Below are 15,362 nucleotides of genomic sequence, written 5' to 3' on the forward strand. Positions count from 1 at the left end.
TATATATATATAAAACAAGTATTATAAATAAGCAATTTGCAGGCTTACAACAGGATATAAAAAAAAAAAACAGTAGAAAAAACAACAATAACTGAAATATTATATTTACAGACAGAGAAAAAAACAACAACTATTTTAACTATTTTTAACTTTTTAACTATTATTGCAAAAGCATGGCTTCACCAGAAGAAGATTAAAGTTTTGGAATGGCCCAGCCAGAGCCCAGACCTGAATCCAACTGAACATCTGTGGGGTGATCTGCAGAGGGCTGTGAACAGGAGATGCCCTCGCAATCTGACAGATTTGGAGCTCTTTTGCAAAGAAGAGTGGGCAAATATTGCCAAGTCAAGATGTGCCATGCTAATAGACTCCTACCCAAAAAAACTGAGTGCTGTAATAAAATCAAAAGGTGCTTCAACAAAGATTGATCAAATCTACTTTTGTTTATTGATATTGGACTCATTTAGAAGTCTAATCTCCCAAGCTATTTGTTTCATTTTTATAAGGATTTTAATAAGTACAGTACCAGTCAAAAGTTTGGACACACCTTCTCATTCAATGGTTTCTCTTTATTTTTACTTTTATTTTTCTTTATTTTATATATATATTATCATTATTTATTTTATATTTATATACAGTACCAGTCAAAAGTTTGGACATACCTTCTCATTCAATGGTTTTTCTTTATTTTTACTTTTACTTTTTATTTATTTTTCTTTATTTTATATATATATTTTATTATTCTTTATTTTATATTATATATGAAACAGTACCAGTCAAAAGCTTGGACACACCTTCTCATTCAATGGTTTTTCTTTAATTTTATTTTTATTTTTACTTTTACTTTTATTTTTATTTATTTATATATATATATATATATTTATTTTTTATTATTATTTTATATATACATACAGTACCAGTCAAAAGCAGAGTATTTTCGCCCTCATTTACTGCCTGAAGTCCCCGACTTTATTTATATGTGGAAAAACAGCTTAGCTATATTTCTCAAGATTTGCACCACATCTTTTATCTTTAAACAAATTGGGGTAATGTGGTTGTGTTAACTGCACTGTTGCAATAAATAACTGTTATAAATAACATACTGACTCATTTTTTTTCAGTGGTGCACGTGGTTAGATCTCTGCAGTAGAGAATCACTTCCTATTTCCCTGCATTTACATGACATCTCACAGATGAGAAGATGAGGACATTAACATGCTGTCAACATGCTGACCAGGCGTCTGCTAAATGACTGTAATGTAATGTAATGTAATGTAATGTAATGTGGATATACTGTACATTTTTATTCCTGTTCTATCTTTATGTAGTTGTATAGTATGTGTATTTATTGTCTGTGTAGTTGTATAGTATGTGTATTTATTGTCTTGTAGTTGTATAGTATTGTATCTTTAAACAAATTGTCTGTGTAGTTGTTAGTTGTATTTATTGTCTGTGTAGTTGTATAGTATGTGTATTTATTGTCTGTGTCTGTGTAGTTGTATAGTATGTGTATTTATTGTCTGTGTAGTTGTATAGTATGTGTATTTATTGTCTGTGTAGTTGTATAGTATGTGTATTTATTGTCTGTGTAGTTGTATAGTATGTGTATTTATTGTCTGTGTAGTTGTATAGTATGTGTATTTATTGTCTGTGTAGTTGTATAGTATGTGTATTTATTGTCTGTGTAGTTGTATAGTATGTGTATTTATTGTCTGTGTAGTTGTATAGTATGTGTATTTATTGTCTGTGTAGTTGTATAGTATGTGTATTTATTGTCTGTGTAGTTGTATAGTATGTGTATTTATTGTCTGTGTAGTTGTATAGTATGTGTATTTATTGTCTGTGTCTGTGTAGTTGTATAGTATGTGTATTTATTGTCTGTGTAGTTGTATAGTATGTGTATTTATTGTCTGTGTAGTTGTATAGTATGTGTATTTATTGTCTGTGTAGTTGTATAGTATGTGTATTTATTGTCTGTGTAGTTGTATAGTATGTGTATTTATTGTCTGTGTAGTTGTATAGTATGTGTATTTATTGTCTGTGTCTGTGTAGTTGAGCTGCTGCAACCTCGAATTTCCCCCATGGGGATCAATAAAGGAATATAATAATAAGAAGAAGAAGAAGAAGAAGAAGAATAAGAATAAGAATAAGAATAAGAATTATGATTCAACCTCAGCAATAAAGACAATACCTCTGAATGGCCACCAGGTGTCGCCCTGCACCAGCAGGTGTGACATTACTGGCTGTGCAGGAGAACAATAGGCGCACGACAGAGATTCACCCACACATTTACACAATCATTCAAATGATCGTGATGGAGAAAAAAAAACACCACCACCTAATAAAATAGAAATAGTCTCGGCTGGAATCTGTCTCCCCCCAACACCACCAATTGATTTAATGTCGTTTACAGTCCATTGATCATTTACATCTCCATCCCTGCAGCGAATAGATGCGTCGCCATTATTTCCCCTTATTGCAGCTATAATCTGAATCTGAGGCTTTTAGAAACAGTGTATAATAAAGGTTGCCAATTACAATCCACCCGCAGTCCAAATAGGATAAATAGCTTCACATTAGAATAAGATTTTTAAAAAATATATATAATATGAGTGACTAATATGGAATACATTTTAGAAATAAAAGAGTGGCATGGAAACATAAACGCCCTCTGCAATAGGTCAGCATGTGTGGATAAGGAAAAGACAAAAGGATGGAGTTTCTTATCTATGTGGGGAGAATTTGCAGATGTAATCTTTATTGGATGCTCAGCCTGATGGCCTGGAAACAAAAGTGCTCATCAGAGGACGTCAGAAGGCGGGTTTATCATTTGGAAACATTTTCTTTTTATTCTAATGTCGACCTCTGAGTGGCTCCTGGTTTCATTGTAGGAGAATCAGGGGCAGGTGTAGCTCCGGGGCTGCAGCCGAATCGACCGTCCTTTTATGCGCAGCTGCATACCCCACTTTTGCACACACAAAAAAAAAAGAAAAAAAGAAAAAGGACTGTGCTGCAGCATTTAGAGGACCAGCTTCCTCCACCACATCCTCTGCGCTCCGGCTGCTGCGCCCTTTACGCACCACCCGCATGTCCTTTCTGGAAAGGAGCGAGAAGGTGGAGTGATAAAGGTGGAGTGATAAAGGTGGATTGTGAAGAATGAGTGATTCTAATCGTGGAGACAATAAGAAAAACCGGTGAGACAAGGGAGAGGTGTCGTTTTTTGTCACTGCGCAACGGTAGTGGAGGTCGGTCATGGTGGGACGAGGACTATGGGTATGTAAGCCCCGGTTTGGGAAGAGGGGGAGCAGGATTGCACTTCTGCCTTATCTGTGCACAGCCATGGCGAGCGCGGCCCTGCTGGCTCTGCTCTTTGTGGACTATATTGAGTCCTGGGTCACCTCCATCGGGATGAACGGGGCGGTGGAGCAGCAAGCAGGCATCATCCCCCCGCAGAGTGTGCTCCCCACCCGGCCGGAGGAGTTCCTGCTCATGCCTAGTCCTCTGGTGTGCCAGCGTGCCAAGCCTTACCTCATAACCATGGTGACCTCTGCTCCGGCCAACCAGAGGGCACGCCAGGCCGTCAGGGACACCTGGGGCGGGGAGGTGGAGGTGAGGGGCCTGCGGGTCATGACCCTCTTCATGGTGGGGGTGGCGTCCGACCCTGGGATGGGCAAGCTGCTGATAGAGGAGGCCCGGGAGCGGGGGGATCTGATCCAGGGTCGCTTTCTGGACACCTACTCCAACCTCACCCTGAAGACGCTGTCCATGCTGGGCTGGGCCCGCCGGTTCTGCCCTCAGGCCCACTTCATGGCCAAAGTGGACGACGACATCCTGTTCAACCCCAGCGCCCTGCTGCACTACCTGAACAAGAGCAGAAACCCCTACGAGCAGGGCGACCTGTACCTGGGCAGGGTGCATCTCCGCGTGGCCCCGGACCGTGACCCCGAGAGCAAGCACTACCTCCCTTCAGGGGCCTACCCTCCTTCCGTCTTCCCGGACTATTGCAGCGGCACGGCCTACATCCTGTCCCGGTCCGCATTGCTCAAGATCTCCCTGGCAGCCTCAGCATCCCCCCTGTCCACGCCTCTGCCCCCGGAGGACGTGTTTGTCGGCCTGTGCGCCCGGACGGCCGGAGTGCTGCCATCTCACTGCCCGCTGTTCTCCGGCGGCCCGGGTGTGCCATACGGGCGATGCTGCTATCAGGCCATGGTGTCCGTCCACCACATCCCACCCAGGGAGATGCTGCACTACTGGGCCGACGTGCACACCTCGCACCCTTGCTCCTGGCTGACTCTGCGCGCTTCTCTGGGACTCTGCAAAGTCAGGGCGATGCTCGGGTCCGCTCTGGGGCTGGAGCAGGGTTTGTGATGGAGGGCGATGCACAGACAGAGAGGTGGACACACTGGGGCCGTGCCTTGCTTCAAATACTGTGAACAGCACAAGTGCTCTTCAGGCTGTCAAATGTCGCTTTATTTTTTTTAGAGCTTTATTTTTTTAAACACTTATGTATTTAATCAGATTATTTTCTTTCTTTTTGCAGAAAAGATGGTTGTCTTTCATTCGACTGTTACAGCATCCTTCAGTGTTACTCTGACACATATTGTAGATATAGAACCAACAACACTGGCATGCTGATAGTATACAGCGAGGAAATACAGCCACTTAATGTAAAGAATGCACATTGGAGCACCTACTTACACACTAAGACTGAGATCTAAAGGCTGCACCCCTCATATAAAACCTGTGTAGTCTATTCAGGTACTTAAAGTGTAGATGTCATTCTATTAAGACGCCTAAATGCATGATGCTCCAAATAGTACAATAGATATCAAACCACAGGCTTCATATACCCAATAGGAAGGAATAATACAAATAATGATTTATTCGCTGAAACCTTTTAATGTTCGAAACAGAAAACGGATTAGTTTGAAGTATTGTGATCTTTCAGTATTGATAATAATGAGGATTAGTGTCATTTATCATTTAGTCATTTATCGGACAGTTTTAAAAAGTGGATGAATTTTGATCTTCTGTATTTAGAGTCTCTGTTATTCTGCTGCCTCGCATCAACTAGAAGATAGAACTGATGTGATACACAGCTTTAATTTATTACCTTTCTCTGTACTAGTGAGATTAAACATTAAGTATAGTGTGAATGATAGGGTGTCTGGAGTGAGTGTATTTTCAATAAGCGTCAGGATAAAGCCTCGAGCTGTCCTGCTCCACAGAGAAACAGTCAGGAAACACATTTGAATATGTCTGCATCGAATGCTGTCACAAATAAACCGCTCTGTGTCATACGTTCAGTTTGCCTGATTGTTCTTTTTTTTTTTTTTTGCATACATTTTGCATATGTCCATGACAACTGCAGCGAAGAAACTCACAGTTGGAGATAAAGTACCAGATGAGGTTTCATTTAGGTCAAAGAGAGAGGATGTGAGTAATTTGTCTTCCTATTTCCTTAACCTATACCACAGATCTCGCTGTTCGTGGTTTCTTGTTAGTCGATAGAACTCCCTTCCGTAAAAAAACTGCTCTAATGTATTCTTTTTTTTTTAGCCGATTTGAGCCGAGGGCCATTTGAGTTGAATTATATTGGAGAGAAGGCCGAACTTTAAAACTAGAAAAACGCACACCAAAACAATCTAGATTGATAATAAATAAAATGAAATGAAACTAAAAAAAAAAACACAGCTAAGAGGAAGCGTGTAATCTTGAACTGTCCCTTTAAATGCTTCGTGCTTTCAAATCATTATTATTGATTCTTGTGGAACAACGAACATTCTCTTAAATGTTTAACCCGTTTGGCAGTCAGTTACTGATTAAGCTTTTTGAAAGTTAAAGGTGTTTATCAGTTGAGGTTAAACATCAACCAAAGCAACGAGGAGCGTCTTAATGTTCTACTGAGCAGTTCATTCCAGTAAATCAAGTGTGACTGGAAACCAGGTCACAGTTGGTAGGCAGAACTTTTAGAGCCAACGCTCGTTATGATCAGGTTTTCTTATTATATGATGCAGTTGCTACATTACTTTTAATAGCAGAGTATGTTACAGTTTACCGTGTAGTCATTTTTATGATTTCTTGTGCGCTCCTCCTTTTGTTGTCATTGTTACTCTGTAGGTCAGCCATCTCCCAAATACACCTGCTGATGAATTTAGGAGTCTGTGTAAAAATCTGAGTTATTCTGAGTTAACCAGTGCTGACGATGTATGAGCATATTTTACAGTCAGTTGTTATATTAAATAACACTCTGAATTCATGGGCTTTGTTTATTTTTAGAACATATTTATATAAAACATTTGACATACGCTCCAGTTGGTCACATAAATGCTCAATTGCTCCGTTCGACAAGCTAAAAACCAAAATCCCTTGCTCGCGTGTGACCCTCACATTATCCACCCATGTAGACAGGAAGTGCTTCAGCCCACAGGCATTTAACAGAACCTGTCTTTCAATGCACTCAACATCATCTGCCAACCAACAGAATGAGTCTTCATTAGCAGACAACATTCAGAATATCTGCGCTTCTCGTTTTGTTCCCTCAGTGGAGAAATGTGTGACATTTTATTTGTCCTTTACATGATGTTCAAAAGGTCATGCCCAAAGAATGTCATGGGTTTAGAGCTGCACAAAGGGTCCTCCTTGTCTACTTTTTGAATCTGTCCAGAGCAGATTTCTGGCTCGATAACACCGCCTCTTTCCTCTCCTTCCCCTTTCTCTCTTTTTCAATCTTCAGTTTGTCCTCCGCAGATTTCCGGATGTCATCCTGGTGGGGGTAAATTAGTCAAATGAGATGAGCCAAACACTGCAGATATAACAAAATAGATCACAAATCATCACTTTTTATCCTATATTCTGGATAACTTACCCTCAGATCCTCATGAGCCACTTTTCTCTTGCGCTTTTGAACACTGCCGGCCGAACTGCGACCTTTTTTCTTATGCCTGGGAATAAACTTTTCTTTGGCAAGTGGGTCAAAGCCCTAAGAAGACAAAAAAGATATATATTTTAAAGAGAGTGTGAACAGTAATATACTTGTATACGAGTCAGTATTTCTAAATGTTTAGATCCATTTTCCTAAAATAGAATTGGCTGTTTCCAGACACTAACCAGAGCTTGGACCCGGTCTTGGTGCCTCATCTCAAAGGTGGCACGGTCGACCCTCCCCAGCTCGGTGGGGTCGAGGCTGATGAGCTCTGGCTGGATCTTCTCCAGCAGCGCTTTGACCTCCCACTCCTGCCTCTGCTTTGCACTGCGGTACGGATTTGCATCCAGACCGTCGAAGTTCGGCTCCCCTGAACCTGTGAACGTAAACAAGAGGAAGAGGGAGATGAAAACAGCAACAAATACAAATTATGATCAGATAGAACAACAAAGGCTTTTCTGATGGCAGCTGAAGTGAAACCTTGTTTATCAGTCTACTTTTAAATGATGTGAAATGGAGTCTTCTTACCTGGTATGAGCATGCTGGTGAAACCGTCTCCGTGTCCCACCCCGAGGACATCCTCAAAGGGACAGAAGTGCGTCCCCCACACAGTTTTCTGAACTCTGTGAGCCATGTAGGGTTTAGTCACCGGGGTGCTCCACACGTCTCTGTACACCTGCAGGGAGACAGTTTCACAAACACAGATTAGATCATGTGAAGGGTTAAAAGTTAGATATACGCAAAGACATGTCTTATGTATGGCCAGGTTAAAAAAAGAAAATGCAATTTCATAAGTAATTTAAATCAATAATGTGCAAAATGTCAGCTTGTGTTTGGTTTTTTCACATCTATATTTGGCCAAGATCGATCTTCTAGAGCAGGGGTGGGCAATTATTTTTCCCAGGGGGCCAAATGAGCAACTGAAAATATTTTGGAGGGCCGGGCCAAAATGCCGAACTCAATTATGCATAATATACATTTTATTTCTATATAAAAAGCAGTAAATGGCATTGTTTTGACCGCTGGTAAGAGTGTATGTTATTATTTGGCAATTAAAAGGTGAGGTTAGCTTTCAAAAATATCATTTATTCAAATAGAATTTCCAAAATGATAAACAAAATGTGAAACATTTGACTAATTTTCAGTCACATTAATAACAAAGGGCATTTTGAGTTTCATATACTATTGAAACAAGGATTTTCTTAGCTTTCTAAAGACATCACATCATCTTTGAAGCCAAAATAAACAAGACATGTCACTGAACTGAGTAACTGTGTAAAGAAAAGTGTCCCAGTTTTGTAGCCTTTTTGACTTTACATGCCTATATTAAACATTTAATGTTTTCAGAACTGTGCAAAAAAAGAAAAACCAAACACACAGGTTGACCCTTGACTTCAGTAAAGAAACATTAGTAGTCCATATTTGTTTGAAAGTTCTGCTTTCGGCATCCACTTTCCTCTTTTTGGCATGAGCCGACATTTTCGCATTTTTCAAGGGTGACACGGAAGGAAGACAGGTTGTCAATCACACGCATTTCACGTGCACAGTTGACGTGCACGATTGCGTGCACTGTGAGAATAAATGGGCTTCAAAATAAAAGCAATGCGGTTTTAGTCCACCCATAAGATAATTAGAAAATATGTTTTATTTTCTAATTATCGTGTAATCTTTCGCGGGCCGGTCAGAATCATCCGTACAATGCCCAGGTCTGTTCTAGAGGATGTTGTTTTTGCAGATATCTGGTTGCGTGCACTTATAACACTTCACCAAATGCACCACTTCCTGTGAGCCAGATCCATTTTAATGACCAGAGTCATGCAGTGAGGAGGGAATAGTGACCTGAACGATGTCCCCCGTGGCTGCAGACAGCAGTCCCCTCTGGCTCAGGGACAGGCAGGACGCTCCGGCGGGGAGGAAGTAGGACTTGAGCGGCTTGAAGGTTCTAATGTCGTATACCTTCAGCTTTTTATCCATGCCAGATGTCACCATGTATCTGCAGAGAGGAGAACATAACAACAGATTGCTCTCTGGTGGACACTGAGGAAACTGCAGTTCATGAAAAAGTTATTCAACCTGATAATAAAGCTGGTTATCGTTTATGGATTTCACCGACAAATGCTTAACTTTGAACCACCCACTGTTCTTTCTTGGGGAAACTAGCACTTTGTATAATTTATAGACTATTACAATGGAAAGCTGCATTAATAAGAACATGTGACAATAGATTAGAGTCTTTTAGTCTTTGTAGTCATTTAAAAAACGATACATAACCTACATAAAACAGTATTCAATACACAGCTAAGTTTACAACTACATCCCCCCCAAAATTTGTCTCCAGGCGATAATTTAATACAAGGATTAATTACAATCTCAAAGACGGAGTTTTAAGGGTGCTCCGATCAATCTGGCACTTATCTTTATCCATATCCGTTCTTAATCTGTGCTGATCAGATGACCCATCAATTCTGAATTGAAACATTTTCAACTGCTCTTTGATAAACACACACACACACGCACACACGCCTAGTTATAGTTAAAAAGTGGTGTGACACAATTAGTGACAGACAATTAGTGACAGACAAGGGGTGGTAGGGAAATTCTTGATTAAGTGAACTCATGAAAGTGCCATTATGTGCAACATAGAGACACTTCATTCACACCCAATAAAGCTGCACTTTCACTTTAAATCTCAGTTTGTATTGCACTATGTATAACGTTTTTTCCCCCACAGGATTTTGTGAGACTACGTTGGGTGGATGTCATGTCAAATGCATCAATCTGGTGCACTTTGAGAGCAAAAATGTGAAGCTAGATCTATGAATCAGCAAGGTTGAAGTACAGAAAGTCATTTTTAATTCATATACCACATATGAAGTGGCCAGGTTTAACTCTTTTTGATTTAAAATAGCTCAAATGACATATTTGCCACCCTAGATCTAATAGTTGGGTTACATCTGCCTGTGCTATCAATTCTTTCAGCGAGCGAAACTGCCAAGAAAACGCAGCGACAATCGGTTAAGAAAACGATACAAAGCATATATTATATATGATATTAGATATCTGATTCTGATAAATTATGAAATATGCACACCATGTAACTTCAAATAGACACTGTGATCTCTCATCATATCGGCGGATACCCCATAAATCCTACCCGGGGCACCTTTAAGTTAAATATTAATGATTACTGGGACTATTGTGAAACAACCTCCACATGATCTTCAGAATTATCCAAAGCTATCTGCCTCTAAAAGAAAATCCAATATGCCTGTTGTCTAACATAAGAAGAGTAAAGTTTTTGAGGTGACTCACGTGCCCGTCTTGTCCACGGCGACAGAGCGCACGGCGCCCTGGTGACAGAGCATCTTGACGAGGGCTTCTTTCTGATTGGGCGACCAGAGGGTCACCGTGCCGTTGGAGTGGCCGAGGTGGATGACGGCGTTGTGAGGGTTCTGGCACATCACGTCAAGCCGGCCCGTCTTGGTGCAGATGGCTGACACCTCCTTTCCCACGGATACGTCCAGGTACTGCAGGAAACTGGTGGCACTCTGAAGAGAGGAAGGTCTGTCAGAGCTGAATACGGTTGGTGAAGTCAAGTCGGTGATAAAGCAACTGGAATATACATTTATTGTTTTTATTCTTACATAGATTGACGGTTCCCAACCTCAGGGGGGCGCCAGAGATCACAGTGGGATTAGATTTGCTAACCAAAAAGGATCTGTTTTTATGTCCTTACTGAAAACAGTTGTCTGCTTAGTAGGCAACATTCTGTTTGAACCCAGTTCTTCTGCACAGTTGAAGATAAAAATCAGGCTACAATAATATTAGTGTTTCACAATATAAAGAATTAAATTCCAGTGGTGGCTGCGTAAGATTGTGTTAGACAATTACATCCAGAATGTTGCAAAGTCTAAAAGTAAAGTCTCTAAAGACGCCATCACTATATTTATTTGGACAAAACTGACAAATTAAATTGATTAAAGAGAGTTTGTTTACAATGACTAACTCATTTGATAAAGTTAATCAGTTTCTTTTAAGATTATTGTAAGATTTGTATTTTTTTTTTTTACTCCAGTGTCATTTGTGAAGAAATCATAGATATAGCCGCTCCTTATAATCCTAGAACTCGTCTGAGGCTCTTTTTCTATCAAGTTTTCTTCAGTATAAAAGTTATTCAGTGATAGTTGTCAAACTTGTAACAATAACTAAATAAAAGCTTGAAAACTGTCTGTATTTTGTCTGAAGGGGGCGCCACAGTGTCAGACTACAAATACCCTTCTTCTGGATAGCTTTGGAAACTGTGTTTGGAAAAGTGTTAACTGGATATTGTTTACACTCTTTTGTTGAGTGTGATAAGTTTATGTTTTTATTGTAACAATGTTTTAATCCTGCCCTGTTTTCGGGGTCTTTCTTGTGAAAAAGTTTTATTCTTAATGACCTTTTTCATGTTAGATAAAGAAAAAAAAAAGAACGTTTAACCAAAAGAAAACCTCTCTCAACGGAGTGTGAGATACACCACATCAGGGTTTGTGGCAAATTGTGGTAATAAATTTTAAAATGTACAAAACCTAAAAGACCGTTTTCAAAGAACCCACCGCTGTTGCGAGCAGAAAGTGGTAGGGGAGGAACTGCATACGGAGGACGTCATTGAATTTGCGGATGCAGTGAAGCTCAATTCCATTGGAGTCATAGATGTACAGCCACTTCTTCTGAGCCACCGCATACATGGCCTCACTGTGGAGCCACCTACAGAAAAGACAGATATTGATTTGGGATTAGTTACAGAAAGGATGTTCACAGTTTGCCGGTAGATGAAGCATGATTGTAGAAGTACAAAATTGTGTGCCGGATGACTTACTTTACATCATTGACAGACTCCATCACGTTTATCTCACACATCAGCTGCTTGGACTGCCAGTCGATACAAGCAACGTGGCCTCTCCTCCCACCAAGCAGCAGTTGACTGAAGAGATGAAAAACACGCTGTTGTGTTAATGCACACAATTCAAACATTCAAACTAATATTTCTATATGATGAGGTGGGACTCGCTTGTCGTGATAAAGCCAAAGAAATTTAGAATGTGCAGTTTCCTCAGCTTTACGGAGCATATTAGCACTTTATCATTCAAGTTTATTTTATCTATACAGCCCAATATCACAAATATCCCTCAAGGAGCTTTACAACCTGTACAGCATGCGACACACTCTGTCCTTGGATATTGCTGTCTATTTGGATAAAGAGGGATTACAGCTCCTTGCCCCAAGTGGCAAAAAAAGCCAATTAATGCAGGTTTAAATATAGAAAAATCTTCTTGTAACGATGAGCTAACTCACTCATATCAACAGCTTTGGCAGCAAACCCTTAAACAAACACTTCATACATGGTTTGTGCGAGTATGGAGAGTAAAATACTGACCGTCCAGTCTTGCTGTAATCCACTCGATATGGTCCAAACTGAGACAGTTTCAGATTAAAATACTGAAGAGGAAGTGGGAGAGAGAGAAAAGGACAAATTAATAAAAAGGACAAAAGAACTTGAGGAACATCATTAGACCTGGGAACCTTTTCATAATACATAAAATAAATAATCTTATTCCAAACAAACTGTATTTAACTTTTTTCCACAACTATGCTATTTTTATTTTATCTAAAAACAGGAATTAAAAACACACTGGATTTGTCAAATTAAGCCTCCACATATGATCTACTAATATGTAAATAAATGATGTTGAGAACAAATCAACATTTGAAGTAACATTTTACATAACAAAGGTCGAAATATAGGAAAAAAGGCACTTGGATGTATGAAGTGACATCTTTCTACGTCTACACTAGTGTTGAGTCAGAGTCCCACCTTTGTCCCAGATGTTATATCCACAGAATCTGCAATGTCCTCCTGAGAGATCGTACAAGTGTCCTCATCTTCATCTCCTTCTAGAAACCTGAGATTAGAAGAAAAACACGTCACCACCATCAACTGCTTAAAGTTACATTTTCAGCATTTATTCGCCGTCACACCATTCAGTGTGACACGACGCTGCCAGCCAACAAATAGAAGAAATTACCCAGCATCCTCTGGGAGAAGGAGGTCAAGCCGAGCCGCTTGTTTCTGGGCCATTTCTGAAGTTTCTTCTGAGCGAGTGATCATGTCCTTCAGCTTGTAATGCTGGCGGCGAGGCTGTGACAAGAAGAACAAAGGAATGAGGTGTTGGATAACTCCATGTATTTACTAAACATTGTAATTAAGAGACATGAGGATGCTTACCTTCTTAGTTTTTTCTTTCCTCTTGAACTTCTGCAACCTGTCTTCTGGAATAGGAGCATCCCCAGGGAAAGGGTCTGATTTCTGAGGTCATGAGAAAAAAACACTAAATTAATGTAGAGCATGAAATATATTGATGGAACATCCACATCAGATTGTGAAAATAGATATTTTTTGGACTCAGTGGTATTGCAGTATTGTGACAGAGATTAGATATCATCATCTTCTGGTCCTAAAGGCTGCTTCACATTTAAGGGATGCACAACAACATTCAGTGCATCGCTCTTGATACAACTTTTTTTTTTTTTACTTAACTGCAGTTAAGTAAAAACTCCATTGTTTCATTCAAGTTACAAATATAGTACTACTTTCAGATTTACATTTTAAATGTATATTTAATGAGTTGATGATGTTTTTAGAAAAAGACTTAATTGTAAAATACTTAATATACCTGGAGGAAATTAGGGAATTGTGTATAAATGGATGCAGTCTTTACAATTGGTTGAAAGGAGCAGCCATAAAAAAAAGTCTCACTGGAGGTAGACACATTGCTTCAAATAGGAGCTGGTACAGAATAATGTACAATACTGTTATCAAGTGTCGAATAAAATGTTAATTTTTTGCAATCTAACAGTTAATTAAGTAAAAACAAAAATGGAGTTGAAAATGATTTAATCAAACCGTTCACATTTCATGAATAAATATACAGTACCAGTGAAAAGTTTGGACACACCTTCTCATTCAACTACTTTGAAGAATCTAAAATATAAAACATATTCTGGTTTGTTGAGCATTTGTTTGTTTACCACATAATTCCATATGTGTTCCTTCATAGTTTTACGTCTTCAATATTAATCTACAATGTAGAAAAAAATAATAATAAAGAAAAACCATTGAATGAGAAGGTGTGTCCAAACTTTTGACTGGTACTGTAAATATTTATAAAATAAAAAAATATATAAAATAATAATAAAGAAAAACCATTGAATGAGAAGGTGTGTCCAAACTTTTGACTGGTACTTTATACCTGCATACAACATATACCTATCCAACCCTGATGCTCTCACCTGTAATGCAGATTTGATACTTGGCATAACCAGTTTAAATTCATTACCCACATTGTTTACTTGTTTTCTGACATTGAACATACATCTTATATTTGCACCTTATTGTTATTTATTCTGTAGATGCATTTCCACCCTCCTCTCTGAATGACAGTGACACAACAAGCACTCCCTCTCTCACCCCTGAGATGACTCTGTTTCGATCTCCATGATCTTCACTTTGTTTTCTTTTCTTTGCGTTCTGTTGAGGAGCCTGTTCTCCATCTTTGTTTTCATCCTTCACCTCCTCCCAGTACCGAGCTGGAGGCTGCTAAAGAGGAACAAACAGGGCAACAGGTTAGCAGCAGCAGCAGCAATTCTTGAGAAAAATACTGTATTTGTGCCCAGAAAGAGTCAGCTTCGCCTCCTCCCGGGCCTCCGTACACACGCGTTAGCTGCGTGATGCTAACTAAGCTAACGCCACGTTTCGTGTGTCAGTTTGTAAAACAACGTCCTAGTATCTCTGTCGGCTGCTGATGTGTAAAGATAAACACTCTAATAAATGATTTAAACACTCTAATCAATCATTTATTCCTGCTTACCTTCTTATTTTTCTCCACGTGTGTAACATTCACCGCTGCGTCGCCGGGAGACGCCATCTTTGTTGTATACGTTTTTAACTTCCGGTGACATCACGTCTGAATGCGTCACTTCCTGCATTTTTTTTTTTTTAACGTTGAGCTTATTACTTACATAAAATATTTTATAAAAGTATATTTTTCTTCCGCATTTATATTCACTTGATAATGAGGTTGCTTTTTTTCTATTGAAAAAAAAAAAAATGACCACAAAAAAAAATCTCAAATGGCTTTTTCAAGAGCTTTCAGTCATGTCATCACAGCACAACAGGAGACAGAATAGTACTGACTATAATGGACTTTTCAGTTCAATACTTTTGAGAATGATCTGTTCATTTTGTACATGGCTCAAATAGGCAGATATTTATTCATTTGTTTAACATAAAAATATACAGTACCAGTCAAAAATTTGGACACACCTTCTCATTCAATGGTTTTTCTTTATTTTTCTTTTTTCCTACATTGTAGATTAATATTGAAGACATCCAAACTAT

The 15,362-nt window shown here is 39.2% G+C and overlaps 2 protein-coding genes across 3 annotated transcripts; one reads left to right on the forward strand and one right to left on the reverse strand.

Moving 5' to 3' along the window:
- Positions 1 to 3,034: 3,034 nt before the first annotated feature.
- On the forward strand, positions 3,035 to 5,294 carry b3galt4 (UDP-Gal:betaGlcNAc beta 1,3-galactosyltransferase, polypeptide 4). Its single transcript, XM_054609862.1, has one exon. It carries the CDS (start codon positions 3,253 to 3,255, stop codon positions 4,366 to 4,368), a length of 1,116 nt encoding a protein of 371 aa, XP_054465837.1. The 5' UTR covers positions 3,035 to 3,252; the 3' UTR covers positions 4,369 to 5,294.
- Positions 5,295 to 6,255: 961 nt separating this feature from the next.
- Positions 6,256 to 14,933, reverse strand: wdr46 (WD repeat domain 46). 2 transcript variants are annotated; one of them, XM_054609402.1, is made up of 14 exons: positions 14,833 to 14,933; positions 14,433 to 14,561; positions 13,191 to 13,271; positions 12,991 to 13,103; positions 12,780 to 12,867; positions 12,342 to 12,403; positions 11,784 to 11,888; positions 11,521 to 11,671; positions 10,238 to 10,473; positions 8,765 to 8,918; positions 7,454 to 7,601; positions 7,111 to 7,301; positions 6,869 to 6,982; positions 6,256 to 6,766 (listed from the first exon to the last, which is right to left on the reverse strand). In XM_054609402.1, the coding sequence occupies exons 1-14, from the start codon at positions 14,887 to 14,889 to the stop codon at positions 6,647 to 6,649; spliced, it is 1,749 nt and encodes a 582-aa protein (XP_054465377.1). In that variant the 5' UTR covers positions 14,890 to 14,933; the 3' UTR covers positions 6,256 to 6,646. The 2 variants fall into 2 exon arrangements, with proteins under 2 accessions (XP_054465377.1, XP_054465378.1); XM_054609403.1 differs by having other exon boundaries at positions 14,433 to 14,558; positions 14,833 to 14,930.
- Positions 14,934 to 15,362: the final 429 nt, after the last annotated feature.

This window comes from Anoplopoma fimbria, chromosome 12, assembly GCF_027596085.1.
Source record: "Anoplopoma fimbria isolate UVic2021 breed Golden Eagle Sablefish chromosome 12, Afim_UVic_2022, whole genome shotgun sequence".
NCBI lineage: Eukaryota > Metazoa > Chordata > Actinopteri > Perciformes > Anoplopomatidae > Anoplopoma > Anoplopoma fimbria.

Bases quoted from the DNA above. Each gene is read 5' to 3' on its own strand.
- wdr46 (XM_054609402.1), bottom strand. From the start codon at position 14,889: ATGGCGTCTCCCGGCGACGCAGCGGTGAATGTTACACACGTGGAGAAA. The intron at 10,474-11,520 runs GTGGGTTCTTTG...TCCTCTCTTCAG, and splicing joins ACTTTCTGCTCGCAACAGCG to AGTGCCACCAGTTTCCTGCA. The intron at 6,983-7,110 runs GTTAGTGTCTGG...TTGTCTTCTTAG, and splicing joins AAGACCGGGTCCAAGCTCTG to GGCTTTGACCCACTTGCCAA.
- b3galt4 (XM_054609862.1), top strand. From the start codon at position 3,253: ATGGTGGGACGAGGACTATGGGTATGTAAGCCCCGGTTTGGGAAGAGG.